The sequence below is a fragment of the Cordyceps javanica genome, chromosome 3 (assembly GCF_051103115.1).
Source record: "Cordyceps javanica chromosome 3, complete sequence".
Classification (NCBI taxonomy): domain Eukaryota; kingdom Fungi; phylum Ascomycota; class Sordariomycetes; order Hypocreales; family Cordycipitaceae; genus Cordyceps; species Cordyceps javanica.
In genome coordinates, this window is record NC_139297.1 from 996,891 (window position 1) to 1,019,828 (window position 22,938).

General features: G+C 53.5%; 8 protein-coding genes and 2 non-coding genes across 10 annotated transcripts; 5 read left to right on the forward strand and 5 right to left on the reverse strand.

Moving 5' to 3' along the window:
- Positions 1-1,811: 1,811 nt before the first annotated feature.
- Positions 1,812-3,514, reverse strand: V2A60_004520 (uncharacterized protein; the record flags this gene model as incomplete). Its single annotated transcript, XM_083255839.1, has 3 exons — positions 1,812-2,580; positions 2,681-3,381; positions 3,455-3,514. The coding sequence occupies 3 exons, from the start codon at positions 3,512-3,514 to the stop codon at positions 1,812-1,814; spliced, it is 1,530 nt and encodes a 509-aa protein (XP_083111965.1).
- Positions 3,515-5,273: 1,759 nt separating this feature from the next.
- V2A60_004521 (SMAD/FHA domain-containing protein) lies at positions 5,274-6,185 on the reverse strand (the record flags this gene model as incomplete). The annotated part of the gene is made up of 1 exon (XM_083255840.1): positions 5,274-6,185. One exon carries the CDS (start codon positions 6,183-6,185, stop codon positions 5,274-5,276), a length of 912 nt encoding a protein of 303 aa, XP_083111966.1.
- Positions 6,186-7,030: 845 nt separating this feature from the next.
- V2A60_004522 lies at positions 7,031-7,110 on the forward strand. The gene has a single exon. It is a non-coding gene; the product is annotated as a tRNA-Glu (tRNA).
- Positions 7,111-7,285: 175 nt separating this feature from the next.
- Positions 7,286-7,370, forward strand: V2A60_004523. The gene has a single exon. It is a non-coding gene; the product is annotated as a tRNA-Glu (tRNA).
- Positions 7,371-8,258: 888 nt separating this feature from the next.
- Positions 8,259-8,614, reverse strand: V2A60_004524 (uncharacterized protein; the record flags this gene model as incomplete). Its single annotated transcript, XM_083255841.1, has 2 exons — positions 8,259-8,312; positions 8,384-8,614. The coding sequence occupies 2 exons, from the start codon at positions 8,612-8,614 to the stop codon at positions 8,259-8,261; spliced, it is 285 nt and encodes a 94-aa protein (XP_083111967.1).
- Positions 8,615-8,982: 368 nt separating this feature from the next.
- Positions 8,983-12,144, forward strand: V2A60_004525 (asparagine synthase-domain-containing protein; the record flags this gene model as incomplete). Its single annotated transcript, XM_083255842.1, has 6 exons — positions 8,983-9,145; positions 9,202-9,713; positions 10,366-10,947; positions 10,996-11,406; positions 11,460-11,980; positions 12,057-12,144. 6 exons carry the CDS (start codon positions 8,983-8,985, stop codon positions 12,142-12,144), a joined length of 2,277 nt encoding a protein of 758 aa, XP_083111968.1.
- Positions 12,145-14,690: 2,546 nt separating this feature from the next.
- Positions 14,691-16,688, forward strand: V2A60_004526 (uncharacterized protein; the record flags this gene model as incomplete). Its single annotated transcript, XM_083255843.1, has 1 exon — positions 14,691-16,688. The coding sequence occupies one exon, from the start codon at positions 14,691-14,693 to the stop codon at positions 16,686-16,688; it is 1,998 nt and encodes a 665-aa protein (XP_083111969.1).
- A 340-nt stretch (positions 16,689-17,028) lies between these two features.
- Positions 17,029-18,117, reverse strand: V2A60_004527 (uncharacterized protein; the record flags this gene model as incomplete). Its single annotated transcript, XM_083255844.1, has 1 exon — positions 17,029-18,117. The coding sequence occupies one exon, from the start codon at positions 18,115-18,117 to the stop codon at positions 17,029-17,031; it is 1,089 nt and encodes a 362-aa protein (XP_083111970.1).
- Positions 18,118-18,638: 521 nt separating this feature from the next.
- Positions 18,639-18,827, forward strand: V2A60_004528 (uncharacterized protein; the record flags this gene model as incomplete). The annotated part of the gene is made up of 1 exon (XM_083255845.1): positions 18,639-18,827. The coding sequence occupies one exon, from the start codon at positions 18,639-18,641 to the stop codon at positions 18,825-18,827; it is 189 nt and encodes a 62-aa protein (XP_083111971.1).
- A 571-nt stretch (positions 18,828-19,398) lies between these two features.
- Positions 19,399-20,954, reverse strand: V2A60_004529 (CoA-transferase family III domain-containing protein; the record flags this gene model as incomplete). The annotated part of the gene is made up of 5 exons (XM_083255846.1): positions 19,399-19,904; positions 19,957-20,461; positions 20,515-20,641; positions 20,697-20,728; positions 20,787-20,954. The coding sequence occupies 5 exons, from the start codon at positions 20,952-20,954 to the stop codon at positions 19,399-19,401; spliced, it is 1,338 nt and encodes a 445-aa protein (XP_083111972.1).
- Positions 20,955-22,938: the final 1,984 nt, after the last annotated feature.

The following is a 22,938-nucleotide window of genomic DNA, read 5'->3' on the forward strand; positions in this document are numbered from 1 at the left end:
TCTGATGCCATAGAGTAAGTACCGCGTCACCCACATTCAATGTAGATGGGAATTATCAAGATTGGTCTTCTGCTTTACCCTAGGCCTCTCCTCCATCTAAAACTAGTCGCTCGTCACAGTTTTTCACGACGCAATGCCACATTGCATAGCCGGCGTCGTTGACAGATGTGAGACACCTTGTGGAGCGAAGAACCACCATATCCCTCCACCAAGGTGCAGCGGAAGGGTAACTTCGTGCAGAGCAGCCAAGCAACCACGCACAGCCGAAATGTGGTGCAATATTGTTGGAGAAGGGACAATTACTCAGTGGCATGAAAAGCAAAGAGCAAGACCAGCAAGACCCACACAAGACAGGCCTTTCGTATGTCCATCATCTGCAGCAGTCGCAAATCTTCTGTTGTCTAGTCGCGGAAACAGAGCAAGGATTCAAGCGTCGGCTGTCGCCGAACAACGGAAGCTCACTTCCAGCGATACTCGGCAAAGGACTGACTCCAAACACGTGTAGAGGGCCGCTCTGTACTGAAAGCTTTTTTCTTCATTTTTCCTTTCTATTTTTGAGTTCACTATTTTCGAAACGAGCGACAGTTTATGGACGTGGAGTTGTGTGTACTGAATATTGCGTCACTCCACATGGCGCAGACCCAGCACAATATGGGGGAATGAAACGGCAGGCAACCGTCCACCAACAAGCGGTGTCTGCAAAGTGGCTGAAATTGCGGCGATCCCCTCTTTTCTCTTCGAAGCAATGCCAAGCAGCCAAGCAAGGGCCCTTTTCCCTCGGCAGGGCATCCTTGGAAAACACAAGACCCCAGCAGCCTAGTTGCCTAGCCACAGCGGTGCGTGGTGGCTTGGACCTTGAGCCTGACGGACACAGCTTGCCAACGCACGTTTGAACTACAGGGTATGAATGCAGGATATTGTCAAGGTTAGCGCGAGTCATCTCGGATGGTGATCGACAGTCGACTCAGGGATCCCATCGTAAGTAACTGAGGATACTTCACATGTTCTTTGCGAGTTCGAGCAAGTCATTAGGGGGTGGCATGGCAATCATCATGGCAAATATTGAAACAGGAGCTGGGCGAAAACCTCGTAAAAGTCGAGGCTGAGTACGGATACTGATACCAGTAAATACTCCGTACGGAGTACAGGGTCAGGAATCCACAGGTTCGAGCAGGGACTACTTACCCTGCTTCCAATGGGCCCTTTTGCGCGGTTTCGAACAGTTTCCTCCGCATCAAATCGAAACGACCTCTTTGGTGGACCGACAGCCAAGGATGGCCTTTTTTGACTCTTGGTTGTGTCGGGCATAACTGTAGAGCGCCGCCCATGCAATGCCCGGCAGTACAATGGCATTCACGAGTCAGCTATGATAGATTACCCATGCTCCAGGAACGAGTCAGGATAGGTTTTCTCGAACTTAAATAATGGACGGAGTATAGTAAAAAGATACTTAGAAACTAAATCAATTTAGATTTGATGAGAGGACAGTGCTGTATGCGGGAGACAGAAGTGACGAAACAGAAAGTATCGTGGCGCTAGGTATACAAAACAAAAACAAAAACAAAAAGTGACAGTGCAACAGGCTGAAATCAATAAAATGGTGTCGGGCCCCGTGAAAGGCGTCTGTGTGTCTAGAACGCGGAACGACCGTTCCGCAACAGTTGAAGCATCAACAAAAAGAGACAAAAAGGTTGAAAGGGGAAGAAGAAGAAGAACGAGTCATTGAGATGGAACGTCGTGATCGGTGTGTGATCACGCAGTGCCGGCGTCTCGACTCATGACCTAGCGGACTGTCGTCCTGCAGTGCCTCGTCAGACAAAGCGCGGGAGAAGCGAATCCCCAGGTCGCTTTCCCGGTGCGGCGGCATGCCGCTCACATCGCGGTGACGGTGAGGGGGAGGGGGGCAGTTTCCGTACGGTGGCGGCCGCCAATTCAGCGACACTGACGACGACGGTCTCGGCGGCGAGGCATGCAAGGGAGGCGGCCGCGGAGATGCCGCGAACGACGGCGGCGACGTTGTCATCTTGGAACTCCTGACTGGATGGCAGCGGCAACGACCCGTGACAGCGACGGCAGCAGTGGCAAGCACACAGGGACGGGGGCGCCAGAGCCGCAGCCTCAGCAGCAGCCTCAGCAGCAGCAGCAGCAGCAGACGTCGGGGCCGGCCCGTATCGCAGTGGTGGCTGCGACGACGGCACCCGCTCGTAGGCAGGCGGCGGCGTGGCCACGGCAGAGTACGGCGGCGCGGGGCTCGGCGGCGCAGAGGGCATGGCGGCGGTGGCAGCGGCGGTGGCGGTCACTTCGTCCTTGTGGTGGTAACTCGCAGAGGGCGAGCCGGCCATGCGCTCGGTACATTCGCTCTGGACGCGCGCCGCGCGCTCGCGGTCCTCGACGGCCCAGCGCTGGCGGATGAGCGCCGGCGCGTCGAGCACCCACTGCCGCAGGTCGGTCGAGAGGGCGCGGAAGCCCGGGGCGCTGGCCGAGCCGAACTTGCACATTTGCGAGTGCGTGGCCTCGACGCCGTAGTAGGTGACGCCGGGCAGCTGCGGGCTGGCCGAGTTGGAGTCGACAATGAGGATCCTAAAAGGGAAGAACATTTCTGTTAGCCGATCGTGGGGACCTGTCTAGCCCAATCTCGAGCTCTGGTGGGCCGAAGGAGGGGGGGGGGGACTCGGCTTACCTTGTGCCTTTGATGTCGGTCTTGTGGTTCTCGTGCACCATGTGGATGCGGAAGCGCTGGTAAATGTCCAGAAAGTGGTTGTTGATGTTGGCCAGCGTCTCGTTGTCCCTCTTGAGCGTGCGGAGCAGCACCGGCTCCGACTCGAACAGCTTGCGCGGCAGGACGGCGTCGGACATGGCCTGGAGGGCGCACCCCCAGGCGGCAGCGCCGGCGCCGGCGTGCGGCGTGCCGAGGAAGACGACGCCGTAGGTGGACACGAAGACGGAGCGGTAGTCGTCGTGGTGCGCGGCGCGCAGGTCGGACGAGTAGAGCAGCGCGCGCTTGACGAGCACGCCGCCGAGGCTGTGCGCGACCCAGACGAGGGGGTTGCGGCCGCGGCCCTCGCCGCGCCGGAAGAGCGTCAGGCTCGTCACGAGCGTCTGCGCGTGCTGGTGGATGAAGTTGTCGCTGGCGCTGCGGTCATTGTGCCGCGAGTACACGTCGGCGTTGTAGCCGTACACGAGCACATTGGCCGGCACGCCGCGCAGCGCGGCCGGCAGCAGGTCCGTCGGCCAGAAGGTGCCGTCGGGAGCCGTCCACGTCGCGTCGGGGCGGCCGTTGAGACCATGCACGAGGACAATGTCGACCTCGGCGTCTGGATGCGTGTACACGGCCGTCGTCTCGTAGCGTGCAATGTTGCGGTTCGCTGTACCCGGCTGTGGCTAGGGCGAGCGTGTCAGTGAGTGGGTTCGTCGGATATCCCCGAGTAGCTTGCTGAAAGGTCACGGAACTTACCATGGTGTGAGATTTCAGTGTGGAGGCCTTGGGAGTAGAAGCCTCAAAAGCGACAGGCATAATAATTGATTATGTTGTACCAAACGATGATTAATGAACAAAGTAGTCGCCTACTGATAGCGTCGGGAAGAGTCCGTCCAGTGTTGGTTGCAAGAGCGGGCAGCTGATTATGTTATCCTAATGGAGTTTTGTTTGGAGTAATACGGATTCAATAACGGAATGATGGGAGATGGAAGGGAAGAGAGAGAAAGAAGTCGGGGTTTCAGTTTGTCTTTATAACTTTCAATCTGCGGCTGTCGGCCTCATATCTGCTTCTTTCATAGCTGATTTGCCTGCCTGACGACAGCCTCGGCGACGTCGAGTTTTGGTGGCCATGTATCGCTTTCACACACCGTCCGTAACGTTGTGAAGAGGATTTCGCAGTCACCGAGCAATCGCCTCACAGAAGCTTAAAGATGTTAGTGCGTGCGAGAGCCAGGTGGCGCCGCTGGCCGGCAAGCAGTGAACGAGGGAGGCAGATGCCCATCACGGGGTTTAGGAGGAGAAGTTTGACGATAGCCGTGCACTAGCAAGGGGAGTGATCCTACTTCAAACGGCCGCTAGACTCTGAAAAGTAAGACTGTACAAGCTTCAAAGAACTCGGAGTCCGCTCGCGAGACACCGACGCTAGAACAGATGACACTTGGGCAAGGTGTGTGTATTACACCAGGGGAGACGAAGCTACTACTTCAATGTCCGTCCCTGCATAGCCACTGTCGCCCGCAGGCGGCCGGTGGCGTAGCGGGTCGCTGCCGCCCGGGTTAGATGATGTGTTGGTTCGCTTCTCAGCTGCGCATCTCTCGGAGACAGACAGGAGAACTCGGCTATCGGCAGCATCTAGCATGTGCAGATCCCGTCTGCCGAGGACAGAAGACAAACGCGCATGATATGAATAGCTTTCTATGGGGCAGCGGACCATCAGAAATATCTTTTACGCGACATGTTATGACATGTCGCGGCACGCACGCGTGGCATGGTGAGACGGAGGCGCAGAAAAGTGGCTGCGTTGTAGCCATGGTGAACTGTAGATGGAGTCAAGTACGTGAAGAGTGATCAGATTTAATCGAATAAAGGTTTTCTCTCGGGAACACATTGGCAGAAGATTTGAAGAGGTGCGTCCTGTCATGTCGCACCGTCTCCAACACGGATCTTGTGCGTCGTCGCTAGCCATGCAGCTCTGTTGCGTTCGCATCACTCAATACGATTGCACTTCTTTGGTGTGAAGACCATAATAAAAACTGCAACAAACGCAGGGCCTACTCGTCACGAGGAGAGAGCCGAGCTTACCATGGTTCGGAGTACCTCAATAGAATATGGCGATGAGTCTTGTCTAGCGTCATTCATTGTCCACATGCTGCCGCAAGCTAAACCTTAATGGCGAAATGAGACCACAATCTCTCTCCCCTGTGCCTACTTCCCAGATCGCTTTGCGAACACGAAAGGTGGCAATGTTATGGATGGTAGTCACGTAACTGCTTAGGCTCCCGGGCGCCGCAGGTACCCAAAGTATTGCGCCCACCGGAAGCGCCACAATCGAAAATCTCCGTGCTTCACATGCTGGCGTGGTTTGGTCGATTAGGTGTTGTTGTGCAGAGTGTAGAAGCTAAAGTAGCGTGCATCGTGCGGCGTGGTGCGACAGTCCTTTCTCCGAGACTCTGACTGCCAGACATGATTCTGCTCATCCGGCAGCATCAACGTTACATCTCAAAACTTCATCAGATTTGTATCTTCATCAATTTGTACCTTGGTTTTATGCTTCATATGCAGATCAGTGTCGAAGCTACTCGCGAGGTGCTAGCATTACGACATATTCGCGCGTGCTCTGCCCGAACTGCACCATGTCCTTATCTCGAAGCTCAAGGTAGCGGCTGTCCTGTATCTTGCCATTGTTGAGCATGGTCCCGTTGGCGCTCTCGAGGTCGATCAGGTACGGCTTGACCTTGCCGATCTTGTCGCCAAACTCGTTGCGCCGCTCCGTGTAGCGGAACTGGATGACGGCGTGTTGCTTGCTGATGCTCGGGTGCTCGGCGGCCAGGTCAACGACGGCCATTTCTCGGCCAATGAGCCAGCAACTCCGCGCGCTCAAGTCTACCGTGTCCACAATGTCCGGGCCTTTGAAGACGTAGAGCTTCCACTGATCCCGTGGCGGAGGTTTGCGCGCCTCGGCCGGCTCATGATACTTGAGGGTCACGGTGGAGCCGTCCGCCTGCGTCACCGCGTTGGAAGCCGCTGCTAAAAGACCGGTGTTCCCAAAGTTTGCCTTTTCCTTGGGCTTCTCGGGCTCCTCGCCTTGAGTCACTGCGAACGACGCCTCCTGTGAAGGAAGAGGGCCCCCACGGCGGACAGGGCTAGCTCTGCTCTTGTCCTCCGGCCTGTCGTGGTCGTGCTCATTTTCTCGCCGACGACGCGATGAATGTTTTCCATCGTCGTCTTTACGTCGGTGGTGTCTCTCGCGGTCGCGGCTCCTATCGCGTTGTCGACTGTTGTGGTGGTCGCGGCTGGATCTGCTGGCGGAGTCTGGCGTCCTTGACCTGCGTCGATCTCGCGACCTGCGGCGACGTCTGTCGCGGTCTTCATCGCCCGGTGACCTCCTCCGTGACCTTTGATGTCTTCCATCACGTCTCCTATCGCCGTCATCACCATGGTCGCGCCGTCTTCGGCTAAGGCCGTCTCCCTCGTCGTCGCGCCCCATGGCTTGTGTCGTAGTTGCGGCTTGCCCTTAGCTCCTTTTTAGCGCTATGGACTGAACTTTACCTCACATGTAGCGGAAGATTCCTCGGCTATCGGTGGCTAGGTAGAGTGTTGTGTGTTGGAAAAGGAAGCAGTCCTGCTGCACGGTGCTTGAGGAAGGATAACTAAAATTTAGCTAGGTGGAGTGGCACTACGATCAATGGAAACTTCCGCACGCTCTCAGAGGCGCGCTGATTCCGCACATCCCTCCTACGGCAGAAGTCGTAAGGTCTCGGTTAATATGCAGATGACTTGGCCAGGTATGGTTCATTGTGACGCAAATCGAATAATTGGTATAGCTACGAGGTGGCGATGCAGTATGTGGAAATAGCCGGCGCGGAACCGATCCGCTATCGGTTCGAGATATGTCGAATGATGATAAGCCAATGGTAGCTCAACAGTCACAAGAGTAACAGCGGACCGTTATGACTTTTGAAGTAAGTGAACCCTTTTCCTAGTCTAATGTTTAATATGCTGGCGTTTGCTGTAATTAGGTGCAGCATTGCTAGGTTCGATGGTGATAACCGACTGCCAAAGTGTCGCAAAGACAGCATGGATGTTGACGCTTCATTTGCTGCTAAGTAGTATATCGTTTTCTGAGAAATACAGAAAAATAATGCAGTTTGGACCCTGTGAAGTGAACCAGGAGTCATACAAGAAATACGCAACCTTGCTCGTCTTAGAATTGCTGCAATGGAACGATACAATGCTGAGAGGCTAGTCCCGCTGCAAGCAAAGTCCGAAACCCTATATTATCACAGACCTTGATAGTATTCAATAAGGATCCGACGTTCAACAAGAAAAACATCCGGTATGGTGTAGTGGCTAACATCGCTCGCTCTCAAGTTGGAACCGAGCAGCCCAGGGTTCGATTCCCTGTACCGGAGTCTATTTTCTTTTTGGATTTTCTACTGCCCACCTCGGTGAAAGCCACTGCCCACTAGGGTTCATTTTTTTTTTTTTTACCTTTTCACGTGTTGGCGAAGCAAAAGGTTTTTCTACCACATAACGTCGCCAGTTTGCCCAGCGGATCCTGACCCGCTCAGCACTTGTCAGTTGTTATCCGGTATGGTGTAGTGGCTAACATCGCTCGCTCTCAAATATTCATTGAACCGAGCAGCCCAGGGTTCGATTCCCTGTACCGGAGTGTTTTCTCTTTTTGTCGTGTGAATCAGTTTTTTTTGTATGTGCTGTGGTCATTCCCGGTGCAGTAGCAAGTAGTACGTGGCACATATGTGAACAGGAACGCGTGGTTGGCTCCATCATACGCAAAGCAAACGATGTGGCGTCTCTACCCTCAAAGTCGAGTCAAATCAACATAGACAGTTTTCTTTCCCCGTGTTCCCTTTTTTCCCTATGTACAGTTTGTCGTGGTATCTTGAACTACAATTTGCATGTTGTGTCTACATGGCACAGAGCAAATAGACAACCAAGTAGGCTAAAAATGGTCGGTTGTTGGGCGTGATATAATCTCACCATTTCATTTAGCTTCTAGTTGCTCAAATTACATCCATGGATAATTATTTGATCCGTAGTTTTAGACGCCAAGAAACAAAAGCTTTTCTCAGTGCCTCGATAGTGTCACAGCAAGGCTCGCGCAAGGTACCGGCATCATCGGCGGCGAACTCCTCCTCCCTTCCACCGCAACTTAGCTGCCCAGTTCGCCCACTGTTGCACTTCCTCTTCTGCTAGTAGGAGCTCGACTGTATAGTAGTCTCTTGCCAACTCTTCGTGGTTTTTGAAGTGGTGCACAAAGCGATGGCAGGCACCGCACAGCCATGCCACATTTTGCAAATCTTCCTTTTTGTGCCAGCCGCGCTTGACCGCCTTGTCATGAACAAAACGCGGAATGAGATGGTGATATGAAAGTGGTATCCACGCTCTCTCACAGATTTCGCATTCCTCTGCCCTTGTTTCTCGTGTGGCCGGGGGGGCAGTGGTCAGAGTGGAAAGGTAAGCAGACAGTGCTGGGAGAATAAAGGCTTCGGCTGTGGGTGGTAGTGGTGAAGATGTCGTCGGATCAGATGAGATCAGGCTATATGTTCTGAGTGTCTCCGATATTGACAATGGAAGGTTCAACATCTCCAAACTGTCCACCGTCAGTGGCAGAGAAAACTGGTGCTGAAGGCTCTGGGAGTCCCTCCATGATCGGTAGTCTACATCCCGAAGCTCTTGTGGTAGATTTTCGAATATTTCATGGGCAAGATAGTCGATGAAATCGGCCAGCTCCTCCGCTTCGTGCTGCGAGCTCGCGTGTGGGTGTGAGTTCGTGGCAGAAACTTTGGACCTCCGTCGTCGTTTCGGCTCCGACTTGATCTTTTCTTTCTCCAGAAGCGTTGTCGAGAGACAGTCCCTGAAAACGGCAAAATTGTCGTGTTCAGATTCTTCCATGGTGATGACAGGCTACTTTACATTGAATGTAGTAAGTCGGTGATGTAATCGTGCGGTCGGATTAGTGGATGCCAACCTGCTAGGTGTTGCGATCCAGCCGTGATTGGCTGTCTAGTCTGCTCACCTTATATCTGCCCCAGGGGATGAAAACAAAAAACCCCGCCGACACCATCAATGGTCTTTAAATACTCTCAGCCATATTCGTGGAATCTTGTAGAATATTAATCAAGCGCATTTGCAAGATACGGTAAGTATACAATGATTTCGCCTTGTGGCCTGTGACACTCATCGTGGGGCTGACCCGGGCGCTCTGTCTGCTTCGCGCCGGCTGACTCACAGTACAGTATCGCCGCATGACAACAGCAAGAATGGCACAAACCATCATCGCGTTTGATCTCTATGGCACGCTCCTATCAACGCAATCGATTGCTACAGAACTATCAAAACTGTATGGGGACGAAAAAGCCAAGGTCCTCGCTACGCGGGCCAGAACTCTACAGTTAGAGTACACATGGCGCAGCAACAGCATGAGTGAGCTAGCATGCTCAAGTTGCACGATTAAACAATACTGATGACTTTGCACCCAGACAACTACCAAAGTTTCAGCGATATAACGCGATGGTCTTTCCGACAAGCTACTGCGGAGCTCGGCGTGGACCTTGGCCCCGCCGATGAGGAACGCATCACCGGTGCGTACAACGGCCTAGATACATTTCCTGACGCGGATGCCGGCTTGGAAATTCTTGCCAGAGACGAATCGGTAATTGCATATGTATTCTCAAACGGCGATCCCAGCATGCTGGCTGCTTCCATGTCTACGTCTCCTGCTCTAGCACGAGCTAGTAGTGTCCTGCCGTCGACTAGGGTCATCAGCGTCGAGCCGTTGCGCGTTTTCAAACCACATCCAAGAGTCTATGAGAATTTTGTGGATATGGCTGGTAAGAAGGGCAACCCTGGAAGTGTATGGTTGGTATCTTCGAACCCTTTTGACGTATGTGGTGCGGTGGCATCTGGTCTGAAGAGCGCGTGGGTCGACCGCACGGGCAAAGGATGGCTCGATGGACTCGCCAATGGAACAGGCAACAATCCGACAGTAGTGGTAAATGGTGTGGATGAAGCAGTTGAGATGATCTTGAAGTCTTCCTAGGTATAAATTAATGCCGGAGGCAATGTGTGATGCAGGCTTGATTAAATCTCACCATTCAATGGCATCCAGGGTAGCTACACGGTCCTGACGCGTGATACGCTGCAACAGGCTTTCTAGCGGACAAGACAAAAGAGAAGGATACTGTGGTTATTTTTTACGATATTGAATGGATTTATAATATGATATGGTCTTTCATAGTTGTTTGAGACAGTATTGCAGGACTTTTGAGCTGCTCCAAAAAGCATTCGAAATGTCAGTAGGGCAAAGCCACTCCAGCGCTATCATTACGTGCCGTTCAATTTTCCCACCCATGTGGCAATTCCTACACCAGCGGTAGCCCGGTGCGCTTCAATATCAATTCATAACCAGCTAATACTTACACACGCGGAAATGAATAAAAGTCATGTATATCATCGCTCATATATTTCAGATTACATCTGTTCACCGGCCGCAGCACCGCCACGTGGGGCGTATCACCACCGCCACATCTACCAACAGGCTATTTCAAGCCCGCTAAAAATTTACCAGCATCAACAACAGTTGACGATTCGACGACCCGGGCAGGGCCAGAAGAATGTGCGGCATACATGCTGCTATTTCCCAGGACGTTCCGTTTCCCATATCTAGTGACTTGGAGACAAGATTGCGCAGTCGCGGGCCTGATCATCTTGGCAGCCTAATCATCACTGTCCCGGACAATGATTCACAACTGTGCATCTCCCTGACGTCCACCGTACTGGCGCTGCGCGGCAATCATACAACCACACAACCCCTCCTGGACCAGGACTCAGGGTCGGCGCTCTGCTGGAATGGCGAGGCTTGGAGAATCCATGGCGAGCCTGTGACCGGCAATGACGGTGAAATTGTGTTGTCGAAGCTGGTGGCGGCAAGCATCCGCGGCCAGAGAGCGATTCTTGACACGCTACGCGCAATCGACGGGCCGTTTGCTTTTGTTTTCGTGGACAAGCCAAATAGGACATTATACTACGGCCGCGATCGCTTGGGACGACGATCGCTTCTCTCAAAGCCAGGATCCCCGCTACAGTTATCGAGTATATCGGATGCGCTGACCGCTGGCTGGCTGGAGGTGGAGGCTGACGGGTGCTACAGCATTTTACTGACTACCAGCAGTTTTCTTCCCACTGTAGAGCCATCACGGCACAATTGGGACAGCAATGGCGAATTTGTAAGTCCAACGATGGATGAGTAAAAGTTGCTTTTACTGATGACACAGATCTCGGCTCTCGGCAAGTTCAACGAAACCGTGCCAGAGGACCCGAAGGAACTGAAAGAAACCTCTGAAGCCCACTGTACCTTGAAGGACCATCTGCTACAATCGCTACGGTATCGTGTACAAGGAGTTCCTGTGCCGCCTGAAGCAAACGAATCGCAAGCTCGTGTAGCCGTCCTATTTTCTGGCGGACTCGACTGCACTGTCCTGGCTCGTCTTACAGACGATTTGCTCCCAATAGATCAAGAGATTGATCTTTTGAATGTCGCCTTTGAGAATCCTCGAATAGCTGCGCAACATAAGGACATCACGGTTGAGAAACTATGTGAACTCTGCCCAGACCGCATAACTGGTAGACAATCATTCACGGAATTAATCAATACTTGTCCCAGAAGGAAGTGGAGATTTGTAGCAGTACGTCCTCGCGGAGTGTCCGCGCATCATACGATACTGACTGCGATTTACAGGTGAATGTACCGTATTCCGAGACCACATCGCATCGGAAAACTGTAGTGGACTTGATCTTCCCACATAATACAGAGATGGATCTTTCAATTGCCTTTGCCTTGTACTTTGCAGCCCGAGGTCAGGGCTTAGCACAGACTGCCATCGACACGGAATCTTCACCATATGCTACAACGGCTCGAGTCCTTCTGTCGGGGCTCGGTGCCGATGAACTGTTTGGCGGATACTCGCGCCATGGTATAGCCTTTCAAAGGCTAGGCTATAGAGGACTAATCGAAGAGCTCAAACTCGACGTCGGACGCCTTGGAAGAAGAAATCTGGGCCGCGATGACAGGGTCATGTCTCACTGGGGTCGGGAAGTTCGCTTTCCGTTCCTCGACGAAAACCTGGTTAAATGGGCGATGGAGATACCAGTCTGGCAAAAGTGTGATTTTGGAGACAACTCAGGCGGCCAAGGAGATGTTGAGCCTGCAAAACGCATTTTGCGGCTACTTGCCAGAGATCTTGGCCTGCAGGCTGTATCGTTGGAGAAAAAAAGAGCGGCAAGTCCAGCGAAACTGTCAGAACTAAGGAATCTAAGCCCCAAAGCTAACTTGCAGCGACAAGATACAATTCGGCGCCAGGACGGCCAAGATGGAAAGCGGCAGAACGAAAGGAACGACGCTCATTGACGCTCGAGCAACGTGAACGAAAGAACCTGGACGATGCAACGTGGGCGAAGTGGCCATTGGGAGCAAGTGCTCCGTACAAGAGAAAAATTTCGCTTGGCGGTGATGATAACAACAGATACTTCCGAGCTATGATTCAGATTTTGCTGATTGAAGTACAGCCGAACTGTGCGTTTGCTCTTTGGCTAACCCCTTTCGCCTCGTGCTCGTCGCATTCCACTGGCGCATGGCGATGACGTCGTAAAGGCAAGTCTGAGCCAAAACATATGTAGGCATAGATAATCATAAAAATCTTTGAACTCATCCGAATACATACAAGGCTGACATCAAACTGAGACATGACAAAAGGGAGCGAGACACGCAATTTCTTTAGTGACATTGCCCAAACCTCTTCCGATGTCTTGCCTTACGCCCGTTTTTTTCTCTATACCGAACGCTTCTAATATTTTCTGTCGCGGAACAAGCAACCCCCTGGCCAGGTTGTGCTGCCAGCGCCGTACATGTGGTGAGACATGCGTTGTGACTTGCGAATCAGCTTCTATCCAGTACATGTTGCTGGCAGCGGTCGGCGAAGGAGCATGGAAACTCGTGAAAAATATTACGTGAACAGCCAACAGCCCCCCGCTGGCTATTGAGCGGCTATTTGAAGACATCCAGGTTGAGGCCCAGCGTTGATTGTCAACCTGAGACACGGCTCTTCGCCGAACCGCCAGGTGGAAGCTACTAGCTACCCAAGGAAAATTGACATGGGCCGGTTGAGTATTTTCGCTGCGCGATAATAAGGAGCCTGAAAAATAGGCAGGGTCGAGATGCGCGGCAGATGATGGCGATGCAAGAAGGGGCAACCCAAGAGCAGGAGATGAGGGGCTGGTGCCTGGTTTATCAGAGGTATCTCGATTCTAGACTTGTGATGGGCATTCCAATTGTGATTGCATGCTGTCCATCAAAAGCACGGCGAGGGACCGAGCGTATACGCACCCATGCATCATGTTGCTTTTTACCCAGGGACCCTTGTCACTTTGACTGGCGGGGTAGGGAAGAAAAGAACAACACAAGCCCTGCCAAGCTGCTAGCCACACTGACAGGTAAAAGTGCTGCTGGGTTTCTGCAACTTCGGATGGCAAAAAAGAAGTGACTCAATGGGACGAGGAGAGGCTTTCCGTATAGACAGAGGAGCTCCCTGCAGATCGTCGTTCTGACAAGTATAGGGTCCGCATAAGATCTTCCTAATTAATCAATCAAGTCGCCTGCGCCTGCGCCCGCTCGATTTGGCGGGGTCTCTCACCCTTTTAGCACCAGCCACTCTATCAGTACTGGACCACTGGTACGTCGGCTGCTGTCAACCCTTCCCCTTGCCCAATATCTTGGTACCTTGCATGAGGCTGTGGAGGCGAGAGCCCAACTCGGCCGCATGCGTTGTGGACATGGGCCAAAGGGCCAACCAAGTGCGAGACACCGGAAACGAGGCACAGAACAACAGCCTTGAACCCAACAGCAAAGGGGAAGAAAACATCAATAGCTCGGCGGGGCCCAGCCAGCAATCCCTGTCCCTCTGCGGGCCAACAGCTGCCGGAGAACAACGGTGAGCAAGGGGGCAAGGCTGGCTGCAAGTTGCAACCACATGCCCAATACTACCAGTAAGTATTCCCACCATGCAATTTTACCGGGAATGGATTTCTGATTGGAGGAAATAGACTCTCGCCGATCCAGCGTGTCGGGTCACTGGGCGAGCTAAGCTGCGACTGCATGCAAAAACCACTGTAGCGGGCTCGCGAATACATGCGAGAGCTTTGCATCATGGCGGATCAGTTTGCACAAGAAATCATTGTTTTACTGACACATGTTGTTGTATGACATGTAGCATCATGAGCGCCGATGCCAGCAAGGCGTTCGCTTTCCGTGATGGAATACAGACCGATAGGGTGGCACTCGGCATTGGGCCCCCATCTCCAGTTAAGCTATCACTTTCCCTTGGCCCGACCGCACATATGTACACACTCATCTCGCGTCCCATTATTTGCCACCTGCTGAGTACTTACATGGCCGCATATATGTCCATACTCCGTCGGCCCACCCCAGCTTCCGAGGGGGCCATGCCACATGCGCTTAGAGCAGTAGCACAGGACGGATAGGTGGCCGCGACAGTACCAGTAGGAAATATTAAGCCCAACAGGACCAGGGGCAGGATGGGCTTCCACTCTGTACGGAGTACATTCTGCCCCGGCTGTGATGCTGGGCGGCGTAATCTTAAGGGACCCGTGTAAACAGGCGAGGCGAAGGAGATGGAGAGAGACAGGACGGACCCCGATAGACAAGGGGCCAGGAGGGACTGTGTGGTGCCAATATGTAAATGGAATATATAAGTCGGTATCGACGGTCCTCATGTGCAATAGAAATATTTCCTGCACCTTCAGTCCGCTCCTTTTATCACCTTTCCGTCTTCTTGTTCTTCTTCAGATCAGACATCTTTTGTGTCGATCGGTCCTCTCGTTCCATTCGCTCCTTGAAGACGCTCTATCCGCCTATACACCCTTTCCCCCCTCACCAATACAGACAACACTCGCGATGCGTTTCTCTCTCGCTGTGCTCGGCCTCGCGGCCGCAGTCTCGGCCACTGCCGTCGACGCCCAGACCAGTGCCGATGTCGATGCCCAGGTAGCCGCCGGTGCCGCTGTCGATGCAAAGGTTGATGCCGGTGCTGCTGTTGACGCCAAGGTCGGTGCCGATGCCAAAGTCAATGCCAAGGTTGACGCCGACGTCAACGCAAAGGCCGGTACTGCTGCCAAGGTCGACACAAAGGTTGATGCAAATGTCAACGCCAACGTCGATGCCAACGTCGATGCCAACGTCGATGCAAAGGTCGATGCAAAGGTCGATGCAAAGGTCGATGCCAAGACCAAGGCCGATGCCCAGGTCAAAGCTGATGTTGACACGAAGGCTGATGCACAGTTTGGTGCAAGTGTTAACGGCAACGTCGATGCCAACGTTACCGCAAAAGTCGATGCGAAGGTTGATGCCGATATTGATGCCAAGGCCAAGGTAGATGCCAAGGTCGATGCTAAGGTTAATGCCAACGTTGATGCTAAAGTCAAGGCCGATGCGAAGGTCGATGCCAAGGTCGACGCCGACGTTGATGCCAAAGCCAAGGTCGATGCTGACGTTGATGCCAAAGCTAAGGTAGATGCTAAGGTCGATGCCAACGTTGATGCCAAAGCCAAGGTCGATGCCAACGTTGACGCTAAGGCTAAGGTAGATGCTAAGATCGATGCCAATGTTGATGCTAAGGCCAAGGTTGATGCGAAGATTGATGCGGACGTTGATGCCAAGGCTAAGATCGACGGTGAGGTTAAAGCCAAGGTTGATGCCAAGGTCGATGCGGACGTTGATGCTAAGGCCAAGGTTGATGCTAAGGTAGACGCAAATGTCGATGCTAAGGTCGATGCTAAGACCAAGGTCGATGCTGATGTTGATACTAAGGCCAAGGTTGATGCTAAGGTAGACGCAAATGTCGATGCGAAGGTCGATGCCAAGGCCAAGGTCGATGCCGACATCAACGCCAAGGTCGACGCTGATATTGATGCCAAGGCCAATGTTGATGCCAACGTTGATGCCAACGCCCAGGTTAACGCCAAGGTCAACGCCGACGTTGATGCTCACGCTAAGGCCGATGCCAAGGTCGGCGCTGGCGTCGTGGTCGCCGCCGCCGCCGGCATCAACGGAACCACCACCACCGCCGTCGCCGCCGGTGCTGGCGCGGGCCTGCAGATCGACGCCGCCGTGCAGGCCGCCATCGACACCGCCATCCGAGGCTTCGCCTGCCCCGCGACCATGACCTACAGCCCCTGGGCCAAGGCCTGCAGCTGCGCGCCGGGCCTGAGCTGGGACGCCTCGGCCAAGTCGTGCGCCGCCGGCACCGCCCTCACCGGCGCCTGGCCCTCGCCGGCCCTCGACGTCTTCGCCAGCGTGCACGCCGAACTCGCCCCCTTTTGCGCCGCCTCCCCCACCGAGTTCGTGCCCTACGACGTCGAGCACCCCTGGTGCCAGGTTAGCCTCGACACGCTCGTCTTCCTCGCAGCCGCCGGCATCGAGGCCGAGGTCAAGGCGCTGGCCGGCGGCGAGATTGACCTCGCCGCCGGCGCCAACGTCTCGGCCGAGGTCAAGGCCGTCTCGGCGGGCCTGCACGGCCTGTACCTGGAAAAGCAGGCCGACGCCGTCGCCCTCTTCAACACAAAGGTGTACGGCCTCGGCGCGGCGGTGCAGGCGACCGTCGAGGCCGGCGTCGTGACCGACACGCAGCTCGCCCTCTGCACGCTCGGCCGCGGCTCCTGCCAGCGTGACTGCGTCTCCTTTAGCCAAAAGGGCTGCTCCAACCACATTGAGATTGGGGCCGAGGTTGGCGCGCAGATCACGGCCCTCGCTGACGGCGTCCTCATCCTGCCGTCGTCTATCCTGATCGCGACCAAGGCCAAGGTTATCGTGTCCGTCGCCGTAGAGCAGCTGCTCTGCGTTGTCGGCAGTGTGCTCAAGACGGTCCTTGCCACTTTCGACTGCCAGTGCAAATAAATTCGCGGGGTCAGGGAGTCCCCCTTTTACGCTTTAACAGTCATGCATTGGCGATGAGGGTTCATATTCTTTTTGTACATTTTTCGTTTTTTCTTCTTGAGAAAGGAAGGGCTTTTGTTCATGCAAGTATAGCGTCGCTTTGTTTCTTTCACTAGCAGGATTAATTCATTTGCCAGCAAGGCGATCCAGATTTGCTTGCTCATGCACGAGTGGTGATGTGTCCTGGCTGTCATGGTGTGAAATTCGAAGCTCGCTCCAATTGAATGACACGATGGATTAACATGTTAATAATATTTAATGGGTATCATATAAACGATTCAAAGCACATCAAGTATATACATCATCCGCAAGCCGCAAGAGCTGTTAGATTGCCCAGCCCATCTACCATGAAATGGCTGAACGCTTCGTCATCGCCGTCGTCAGTGAGATACTGCGTGTCTTCCTCCTCCGGCGGTAGCGTGGCGTACAGCCCTTCTCCTGCCTTCGGCCACGTCGGAGGCAGTAACTCCTCCTCGGTCTCTTCCTCCTGCAGCACTACAGTTTTCCCGGGAGCTTCCGCCGTGGTGGAGTTGGTGGTAATTTTAACCACCTTTCTCAAAACCTTTCGTCTTTGTCTCATGCGTGGGTTCAGCAGCGTATGCCCGTGTCGTGGCCGCTGGTGTGCCTTAGCTCTCGCCTGTGCTGCAGCGAGCGCAGCGACCTTGACGGCCTCTTGCTCACGGACCTTTTCCTCCCAATCAGGAGCATCAAAAATTGGCAACCCAGGATGTCTTTTTGAAACAGACACGAATATGTCGACAAGCAGTTGCGGCTCAAGTTGATCGCAAAACGAGAGGATGTTGAGGAGGTCGGTCCTGGATTTGCCATAAAAGTAGCTTGTCAATGCAGTAGAAGATGCTCCTACGCCCGCAGGGAATCCGACCAATTCCGGCTTGGCCGGCTGCACACCCTCAGGTAGCTTATCTAGCCATGCTTGTCTTTGGGTTTCGATGGCTTCTTCCCTAGTAGGGTCTGCCGGCGCGTCTATGGCTCCATCGTCCTCCTCAATTGGTTCATATGGGGGCCGAAACGGTATCGACTCTTGTAAGAAATTGATATCCGCAGTCTCGAAGCTATTGTCATTATCATACACATACTCGGCTTCCGTCGTTGAAGACCGTAAAGAAGTTTCGGGCAGCAGCAGCGTCAGCCCATCACCGAAAGAATTCTCTACTTTGCTGCTATCCGATTGGACGCCCGTACTAGTGCCGCGCTCCGAGCCGCTGTTGATCTTGATGCGACTCAATATGAGCGAGGAAGCTTGACTGAACTGAGGTAGGCGAAACTGTGGCGGCAAGGTGCATTGGTTCTGTACGCCGGGCTCGGAGACAAAGGGATGAACCAGAAATGCATTGCGCTCTGGCATCGGGCTCGGACTGTCCGTTTCCATCGCGTCAAGGGAGCCAGGTATCAATATCATAGGGTGCGTACAGCTTTTGTGAAAGCACCACCCTCTTCTGCGTCGAAGTAATGAGACCCCTCTGTGTGATGGCGATTCGGAATCGAGACTGGAGCATGTATACGCGCGGTATCCGCTAGGTCAAATAATTATGCACATCGCAGGCCAAACCCTATATTTTTGGATTTCAAATGAAATAAAACCGTCCAGCTTTGCCTGAGCAGCATCTGGATCCGGACGGCTGCTATTGAATTGAGGGCTCGGCGTGCCGGCGGCTCTGGCTTCTGTAGTGTTCTGGGGAATGAACAGAATCACGTGACCACATTCCACCAAGTTGCTGTCAAACTGCTATAATAGTATACCAAAGTACCCACCTTCTGCCAGTGGACCAGTAACGCCATAGTTATGAGCCCAGGAGGTTCGACTCTAGTGAACTTTTAATTTCTGGCGAATTCCTTCCCTATGATATAGGTTATCTATCAATCCGAAGCTCATTCTATCAATCTTTGATCATGACTTCTTCCATTCCTAAGCTCAGAGTTCCCAAGACCTGGGATGAGTGGTTCCACGCACCGGAAATCTATGCCAAGAGCTTGCACATTTGGGAAAATGTTGATCCTGCCACGGATGATGACCCTGATGATACCCTGATCAAACCAACACTTCCGATCAAGGAATCTGTCACTCATGGGCTCATATAGGCACAGGAAGTGGCAGAGGACGCAGCCATCAATCAGCTCACACAGGGCACCGACCGCCTCAGCCATCGACAAGGCACTCGAAGCAGCCATCGACAAGGCACTCGAAGCAGCCATCGACAAGGCACTCAAAGCAGCCATCGACAAGGCACTCGAAGCAGCCATCGACAAGGCACTCGAAGCAGCCAACAAGCAATACGATCGACTGCTCAAAGATTATAAAGTGCGCCGTGATCCTATAGATGCTGTGAGCACTTGGGTGGCCGCCAATATTACCAGGTCGCCTGGAATCAGGTTGAGCCGGTCATCACTCACGATGACACAGCATCAATAGGATCACGGCGCACTTTATAGTCTTTGAGCAGTCGATCGTATCGCTTGTTGGCTGCTTCGAGTGCTTCGCTGAGAGCCGAGGCGGTCGTTGTCCTGTGTGAGCTGATGGCTGCGTCTCATATCTTTGCAGGAAGTTCGGCGCTCGCGTTTGTTGCATTCTTCGGCTCACAAAATTTCGCTCAGACTAAGTGATATGTATTGCGGTTTCTATTCTAATAGGGGTTTAAATATTGATTTTTAATTACCCAATGACACCTTTCTCTTTTAGCGAAGTAATATCGGCGTCGCTCATGCCGAGATGCTCCGACAGTAGCTCGTTTGTGTGCTGTCCCAACGTGGGCGGCGGGGTGCGGACGCCGGGCTGCGTCTCGGAGAACTTGACGGGCGAGTTGACCAGCTTAATAGGGCCGCAGTCGCCGTGATCGACCTCGACGACCATGTTGCGGGCCTTGGTGTGCTCGAGGTTGAGCGTGTCCTGGACATCGTTGACGGCGGCGTAAGGCATGCCCTTGCCCTCGAAGACGGCGATCCACTCGTCGGTCGTCTTTTGCTGCGAAAGGGTCTCGATCTTGTCCTCGAGCTCGAGGCGGTTGGCGACTCGGTCAGCGTTGGTCTTGTACTTGGCGTCGTCCTTCCACTGGGGCATGCCGAGGCCCTCGGCGAGGATGCCGAAGAGGCGGTCGTTGCCACCACCAAAGAGAATGTCGCCATCCTTGGTCTTGAATGACTTGTACGGGACAATAGAAGCTTCATTCATATTAGTTAGCGATCCATGGCACAATTGAACTGTTGAACATACGATGCGCAGTTCCCCATCGACCTGTATCTCGCTTGCCACTGATCAGGCAACTACTGGCAATATTCGCGAGCGTGGCAGTCTGGCAATCGCTCAGAGCGACATCGATATGCTGACCCTTGCCACTCTTGCCTCTTCCTAATAGAGCTGCCATGATGCTGTTGCTGGCGTACAGACCAGTCGTCAAATCTGTGACAGCAACGCCAACCTTGACGGGCGGACCGTCGCGTGCGCCCGTGATATGCATCAGGCCAAACTCGGCCTCGACCATGACATCGTATCCAGCGCGGCTGGAGTAGGGACCTGTCTGGCCGTAGCCGGTAATAGAAGTATATATAAGTCCAGGGTTGATCTTGCGAAGAGTCTCATAGTCCATGGCGTATTTCTTCAGCGTGCCGGGCAGGTAGTTTTCTACCAGGATATCGCACTTTGCGACCAGCTTATGCAGGATGTCGACACCATCTTTGTGCTGGAAGGATAGGCCAATGGACTTTTTGTTACGGTTCGCCTATTGGGTGTAAGTGAGTGCCTGGTGGTTGGTGAGTGTTACAGTGGACGTACTCCGAGGAAATACGCCGCTTCGCCAGGGCCTGATTTGCCAGAGTCGACCGTGTACTTGGCATATGGAGGACCCCACGCCCTTGTATCATCACCGCGTACAGGGTGCTCAATCTTGATGACTTCGGCGCTGGCTCAGGAATAAGTAAGTCGGCCATGCTAGGCAGTGTGGGTATAAGACGTACCCAAGATCACCCAAGATTTGTGTACAATAAGGCTGTCGATTGTCAGTCTCCGCCAACACCCGAACAAACAAAGAGACGGGTTTTTCTCACACCGGCAAGGACCCGCGTCATGTCCAGCACGCGGTATCCCTCCAAGGGCAGCGGCGTGCCGGCGGCAGACGTCGAGTTCCAGCGTCGCGTGCTCAATGTGAATGGCTGTATCGCAGGCCGCCGACAGCCATTGAAGGCCGCCACGGCCATTCTACGGGCACTGGCCATGTTTCCCAATTGAGCCGAAATTGTGTCACACAAGAAAGACAAAACGATGAATCAAATGGCAAAGAATGCTGCACGCCTGTTCCACCCCTCAACAATGCGTGAATCCAAGGGACGACGGTACGGAAATGAATATGTTGAGGAGGGGAGACTACTGTGGCCAGCCGGGGCATCGGACAGATCAAGTAGCACGGGTCGTTGCGGCGGGCAAAGCGCAACCGTCGGGACCGCCAGCCGAGAAAAGGTAACCGTCGGACAGGAAAAGGCTGCTAGAATACAGCGCGCCGACGGGTTTACAGCGGTTTCACTGCACCATGCACCTATCCAGCAGCCCTGTAACTCCGCCCCATTGCTGGTGCTTTTAGGGCACCGGCGTTCCCTCCGAGGTACATTCGTCCGCTAATAAATCCAAGCACCTACTGGTAGAGACTTGACTGCCAACTCCCCTCCACTGTAGCTAAGACTATATGTCCGCTAGGTCGCCTGGAGTCGTGGCCATCTCCATCGGAGTATCGGAGTACCGACGGCGTAGTTGCCGACAACTAAGCGCAAAGCATCATCCTTTCATTACTTGAATAGATGGAGGACCACTCACTCTCCGGTCTTCTTTCCTGCATCGCAACTCGTTAGGCGTCAAGAAATCCCGGAGGCTATCAGTATTCGAACGACGGAATTATTCCACGTCGCGTTGGATGCTGTGAAGCGCGGAAACAGGTGATGCCCTGGCCTCTGCGCGATCCATGATCCCTACCTACCCAGCTTTCTCGCATACCGGTACAGGAATGTGGTGGCAGCCCACGTCCGCAAAACCAACGCCCGACTGGGCGGAATTACCATTCTGCATGGTTTACCAGTAGGACCTTTCGGTCGAAGTCTTTGTACACACGGGCCATCCTGGCCAGCCACCGGGTACGCTAGAAGCCCATTCATGCCTTCTAGAATGCGGCCAATCCTGGTTTGTTTGCTACTTTTTGTGGCTGCTTCTCAGCCCAGAGCACCGTGCACGCCCGATTAACGCCATCCGTCGCAACCTCGCAAGGCCAATAGTTGGATATTGAATCACCGGTGTGCAAAGCATACATCAAAGTAGAGAGAGCTTACGGACCGTCCGAGACGCTCTGGTAACACATGAAAGAACCGCCCACCTTGTTTGCAGTTCAGCTACCCAACTGTATGGGGTGCCTCGTCTGCCACTAGCCCTACAAGCCAATAGCTAAGTCGGTTGAGAAGTGAGTTGGGTATTGGCTCGAGTTAAATAGAAACTCAACTTCCTGAGATTTTGTTCAAATGCCATTTCTGTGCTTTCTTGCTATTGTGCTTGTGCTACATCTCTTTTCTATATACATCTCTACTACATCGAAAGCATGGCCCCTGCAATCTCGACTCTACCCACTCCCACTGGTCATCCGCAGGCCTTTCGTGAAAGCGAAAAGACAATATGGATGGTTGTGATTCCCCTCTCAATATGTGTCCCGTGCTTAGTAGCCTGCTTCATCTACGTCGCACGTCGCTATCGACAAAAGAACGCACAGCAACCACCTACATCTAATGATGTTCCTATCGAGGTCCACTACCAAGCATGGATCGAACAGATGCGTCACAACCACCGAGATCAGGAGCCGGTGTGTCTGACAGACTATGGACACGAATTGACCAGAAGTGTTCGCTCGCACGACCCAAGCCAATACTCCCGAAGTCATAGTACACCTCCAATGTCTAAAGCCGCCGGCGAACCACAATGCCTCGCCGACTCGGTGGCGTGCGAAGGCTCGCGTCATGACAAGTCCGAGGAAGTATCCAACAAGGGGGCTTTGGGGTTCCTACATCCGCGAAATCTCAGGGAAGTCAGGAGAAGAGGCTCAGCATTTTAGGAAACATAGAACCAGGGGACAGACAGAAAACGGCTGCTGGCTACACAAAGGGCCGTATCATACTTGCTTCGATTTACTGCATGGCCAAAATTGACGAATAAATGAATACCCATTGC